At 34.9% G+C, this 6,000-nt stretch overlaps 1 protein-coding gene across 1 annotated transcript in view; it reads right to left on the bottom strand.

The window, feature by feature from the left end:
• Positions 1–2,782: 2,782 nt before the first annotated feature.
• LOC129257363 (uncharacterized) overlaps positions 2,783–6,000 on the bottom strand; it is a 73,224-nt gene continuing 70,006 nt past the window's right edge. Inside the window, exons 34-35 of the mRNA XM_064096919.1 lie at positions 5,541–5,681; positions 2,783–4,275 (exon numbers count right to left, since the gene is read on the bottom strand). Coding sequence (XP_063952989.1) covers positions 4,035–4,275; positions 5,541–5,681 — 382 coding nt within the window. The 3' untranslated portion in view covers positions 2,783–4,034. The remainder of the gene's footprint in view (positions 4,276–5,540; positions 5,682–6,000) is intronic.

Below are 6,000 nucleotides of genomic sequence, written 5' to 3'. Positions count from 1 at the left end.
GGAAAATGAAATGTACATTTAAAAATAATAAAAACTTTTAAACACATGTAAAGGTCACCTTTAGGTCATTTACGCGAATGAAAGGTCACATGAATGCGCGAGTTTATCAGTACTAAAACGTGTAACATTTTTGTATCAAATCTATCCATGTGATTCCAATCTACACAAATGAAACATTTTACACCATGTCCTGTTATATTCCTCTCTCAACTGTCCTCTGTCCCATTCCTATTCGACCAGATGCTCATCGGATTCCCCTTCCTCAACAATATCGACTGAATGTCTCTGCTTTAGCTTTATATTTTGTTTCACACTTGCAGTATGAATTATGAAATATATGATTCGACGGCTGACCAGCAACTGCATTAAACCTCATAGGACAGGGTGACACTGACTTGCATCGACAAAGTTCTTGTAATTCATTGGGAGCAACCACTGTGTCATGGACAAGTAGGGACAGGCCTGATGTCCTGCTCTACATACAGTTATCTTCTGAAGATGTCATGGGAGTAGAAGCATATATAATTTTTTCTCTGACGACACTGACATTTTTTTTCTACTAGACTGTTCTCCTTTTTGGGGTTACAAGTCTTCTGCATACTGATGAAAAAGTCATTGATATTAAAGGTATGGTATTGGAACTAGGAGAAAAAAAAAGGTTGGGATACCATGTTGAATCAATTTTGCAAGGGAAAGACTTCCACTCTGAACTTACTGCTCAAATAAGATCTTACTATATAGAGCCTGATGCAGAAGAAGTGGACTGGATCAATTAAAGCTGTAGTATGTATACTTTATCTCTTTGTTTAATAATAAATGTAAAGGTCTCTCTAAAATTACTTAGCATTACTTCACATTATCTAGTAAGAAGATCAGAGAGATGCTCCAAACATTAAGAGCCTACCCCAACTGAAAAGTCAGCAAAAGAGCATGTCAAATGTGCTCTTCTTCAGGAGCTTTATCTGGAGAGAATCTGATCGGAATGACTCCCCTGCAACCTACATGTATGGATCAGGGGCCGCGGAACGGTTTTCAAAGTGGGGGGGGGGGCTGAGCCAAAAGTGGGGGGCTGACCATGCAAAAAATCACAATCATATGGTCATTTTTACGTTTTTGTACACGATTTTGGAAAAAAGTGGGGGGCTGAAGCCCCCCGAGCCCCTGTGGATGGGAAGTGTAAGTTAGGAGGGTATTCATGTACCTGTTCATGATGGTGGATACTCCCATCAGGGAATTATCAGAACTTGCTCCATGTGGATTAAAATCGGTGATATGCATATTCTAGGGCTAGCATTTGCCACTTGGTGTATTGTATTCAAATATTGTGCCATTCTAAACACAAGTATAACTGAACATGCAATGAGATTAAAGAGAGGGAAATCAGTCTGGAAGAGTAATCAGCAAGTTCATAATGGAAGTCTTTCCCTTTCCAAATAGCCACAACATGGCATCCCAACCTAATAGGGAATTGTCTGGGCACAAGCAACAGACTGGAAGTAAATGGGATATAAAGTAATACATTAAAAATGAAGGTTTTTCGCAATTATTTTAAGCTAACATCAACTCTCTGTCAGTTCCTGTCAAAAAAGGTTGACTTACGGTTGAGGTATACATCCATCCTGACATCTGCCAAGTTGGAAAGTTTTCGCTTCAATAATAAAGAAGTACAAGCAAGTTGAAAATGAGTTGTTCCGACATTATTGTACATTTTTTTTTAATTTTGAGATTTTCAGGAGAATTTTTGAGATGTTTTGTGAATGGTAAGGTATATATTTTTGTTAATGCATCAAAAGGGCATATCTTGAAGAACCTAAATCCAAGAAAGGGTACAGGTTTTACTATGGATGACGCAATGAGGGCCAATCAAAGGTAAACATTTTCAAAACATTAGAGGGTGCTATTTCTAAAAGTAATGGTCACTGATGCGTAAAACAAATAAAAATATAAGGTATGATACATGTACTATAAGTGAGTATAAGCAAACCCTGAAAATATGAGATCAAAATAAATGATAACAAGGAAGTTACGGCCATTTTATGATTTTCCATTTCAATAAATATGAACTTTTTGAAGGTATACCATTTTGGATTTGAATTTAGGGCATGAAGATGACATTTTACAGGACAGGATATATGTCGCAGATGAAAGAACAACTCTTAAACAATCTACAGCTTTGTTAGAAGTCTGTAGCATGCAGGATAAGGGAGATATGATAGGATTACGAATAGTGTGAAAATGGGTCTTAAATGGACAAAATGGCGTCTGGATGGTCATGCATTAGCGGTTTTTGTGTAACAGATTATAAGGTGCACAATTAGGAAACCTGGACAACATTCTTACCAAATTTGGAAGAATTTGGATGAGGAACAGGGCCAAGAAAGGAGCCGCAAATTCTATGTATTAAAATGGATGGGATTTTGGCGAAAGAAGAGGATTGTAGAATAGAGAACAAGGCATTTTCGCCATTTCGCGTCAATGCAAAATAAATACCCTGTAATAGAAAAATATCTCACTCCCAGTAATAAAGGAATATCAATCTTGATAAATCATTAATATGACTACCTTACCCCATGCACCTGGCAAATTTGGACCACCATGTTTATGGGTAAAAAAATCCCTATATTTCCCTCCTTTAGGTACGGTTTTTATGATTAGTGTATTATCCAGGTTTCTCGAGGGGAGTAACTATCCTTTGGGGCATTGTATTGTCATCTGATGTTTCATTCAAAGCAAAGCAAAAAAATTAATAAATATATAAGAAATCATGTTCATGACTCAAATATTCTTTTGCTAATAAATACAATAATTTATTTTCAACCTGAAAAAGGATTAAAAACAGAATACATTTTTTAAATATATATACAGCCTCTTTTCCTACCAGATAATCCCTAAATATTTTGAAGAATTTACATTATGCAATTTGTTAAATTTCAATTCACCCAACAATAAAATAATCATGTGTCTTTTGAAAAATATATTATTTACATTAAAATTTGCACAAGCAAACATCATAGGCTTGTTATATTGGATGGATTGCACTCATTCTAAATAGCCCATCATAGCCCAAGAAATGTATCTATCAATCTAAAAAACAAAATTAAACCTATATCAATTACATTTTATAGGCCATCATTCACACACAAGAACTGTACATTATATAAAACACACACTTGAAAAGAAAATCCGAGATTATTTCTTCATAATACTACAGACAAAACCAAAGACAAACAAGTTTGTCTTATACAAGGGGGCCTAAAAAATGCTTTAAATGACAAATTCTGTTGGTCTCGTTTACATTATCAAATTCAATACAGCAAGAGACTAGACGTATTTGTCCCATTTACCAATCAAATATTACAACTCAATAGTCCACAAGGCCACCAGTAGCCAAGCTGAAGATGTCCTGTTAACTACCCTAAATGTCATTTCATTAGCCTTTAAACTTTCAATGCCCCTTTTAATTTTCCCCATTTGTGCTATAAAGTGGCCTTGCCCTCGGAATATCAAAATTCACGGCCTATATTTGGTTCAATTTTTATCTAAAAACATGTACATGTATACACTTATTACCGATACATTCTTTATTAAAGTTTCAAGGAATAGAAACACAAACGGATATATCTAGGGATGATTTAGAAAAGAACTTCTGTTACCAGCCACCTGAAAACCAACAAAAAGTCACCAGGGAAGGTTCATTGTAAATAGCTTAAGAGCTATTTGGTCTTCATAAATTAAAACAAAAATATGAAATTAGCTTATCTCAAAGAGTAATTCTAACTTCAATCTATCAAAACTTGAATTTGAAAAGTTAAATAAGATACAGGCTGCTGGAAGTTTCACTGAGATTGAACAGTGTGCAACTTTTAGTAACTTATTTGTCTTTCTCATATTCTAAAAGCTAAGAATGTACTATTTGCAATACAATCACAATCATGGAGAAGCAAATTGAAGTCTATTGTTATATCATCAGAAAAGGCACTGTATTTCAGCTGTTTCAGGAACAAGGACACACACAAACAAACATCTTGTAGCTTTCACATCATTGTTGGGCTTGAGCCATGATTGGTTGGCAATGGATTGACATAGGATGGATTCAAAGAATTCTTTCGTTGTGGTGGAGGAGGAGACCCATTTATTTCATCTTCAGGGGGAGGAGCGACCCGTTGCCATCGCTTGTGCATTTTTGGAAACCGCTTGGCTAGTAGCTGTTCTTCAAGGATTGAGGGTACCAATACTCCCAGTTTGGTGCCCGGCTGGTGGACCAGCACATATCGCCTGAAGAGGTTGAAAGAAAAAGAAAGGTATATCAAAATTATGTACAATAGTATTAATAATAATAAGAGGAGAATAAGAGCCATACAATAAAAAATACCATTTATGTGCTTTTAATGTACCCACATGTACAGTATACTATAAAATTATGAATGATACTTTTCATACAACTATATAATAATAATAATAATAATAATACAGGTATATTTACCCAGGGATGCCGCTTCAGTTCCGAAAACTATTCTCCCAGCGGGCCCTGCTATTATTATTACCCCGGCTTTAAGCATATAAGCATAGTTCCAACTACCTCCTCTGGCAGCTGTATATAATTGTTCAATGTGTCCTGGTTTGTATGGTTAACATGTTCCTATACATTATTTTGAACATCTGAACACTTTGAATGGAAAGGTTACATAGCAAACTTGAAGAGTGTTTTATGAGCTTTCTTGTAATTTATAAATTTATTGGATTATACTTATGTAGGAAAGTATAGTAAATTAATACATTTCCAACAAAACTTTCTCTCCTCATTCTTTTGTCAGCAGCATGAATATGTTTTATTCATACCACAATCATGATAATCTGACATTGCCCATACTGCAGTGAAAAGAAAAATAAGGGTAAATCTTTGACTGGTCGAAGTATCTCTGACAAAAGCATTTCTATCACATCACATTTCTATAGCTGCCATGAGTAATAACTCCTAAAAACTTTATGTGCTAGGGGCATATTCTTTCAAAATCTTAAACATTCAAAACCTTAACCTTGGTTAAGTTTGATCAACCTCACTTATGAAACACCCTTTTAGGCTTCTACTACTTGTAATTGATTTTTCATGTTCAGCTGATACATTTACTTATAAATCAGAGCACAAAATATGAAATCCAGAGCAATAAATCATGTCACTTATAGTATATGCATGTATTGTTCTTGTATCAAAACTACTGTAAATAAGGCATAGCAAAGCAAGACATTCTTCCCCTATGGTTTGGGAATTGCGTGGTTCTGTAATATTTGATATTGGTGATGCTGCTGCTGCTGGCAATGGAAAAGCTACACCTATAGTCTTGCTCTGCCACGAAGGCGAGACAAAACATGTCTCAATATTACAATGTCAATCAAAATGTAATCCAGTCTAGCTGATGTAATTAAAAAAAAATCATTTATATTATATCAAATTGGTTTGGTACACGGAAGTTATCAACAAGGTTTTATGGAACTTTATAAATAGATTTCATGAAACAAAACTTATGGAACGGTAAACTGACCTTGGTTTGCTTGGGATGGATTTCGCAGATTGTTTCTTTTTAACTACAAGATGGTTACTGGAGGAATCACGAGTAACTACATCATCAGGAACCTCATCTCTGCTTTTGGTTGAATTTGACTTAGAACTGTTGAAGCGAAACCTTTTGAAAATACAAATTATACCACATTACCATACAAATCAATTACTAGGATTTATCCATTGCATCTGATTTAGACAAAAAACAGGCAAATCATATTTGTTTTCAATAATGAAAATGTATCACTGAAATCTTACAATACCAGATATACAATCCCATGAGGAATCTTGAAATGTACACAAATATAGAAGTACTTCAGAATAAAGAAAAGAACACATAATTGTTTCAATCAAACCTAAAATTAACTATCACTGAAATTGCACAGAATTCACTTGCATTGATTTTGCTGCTGCCATTTGTTTCATCAGTCCACCTGAATGGG

The sequence above is a fragment of the Lytechinus pictus genome, chromosome 3, assembly GCF_037042905.1.
Source record: "Lytechinus pictus isolate F3 Inbred chromosome 3, Lp3.0, whole genome shotgun sequence".
Lineage (NCBI taxonomy): Eukaryota > Metazoa > Echinodermata > Echinoidea > Temnopleuroida > Toxopneustidae > Lytechinus > Lytechinus pictus.
The sequence above is the reverse complement of the archived record's forward strand: the minus strand, read 5'-3'. Positions and strand labels throughout refer to the sequence as shown.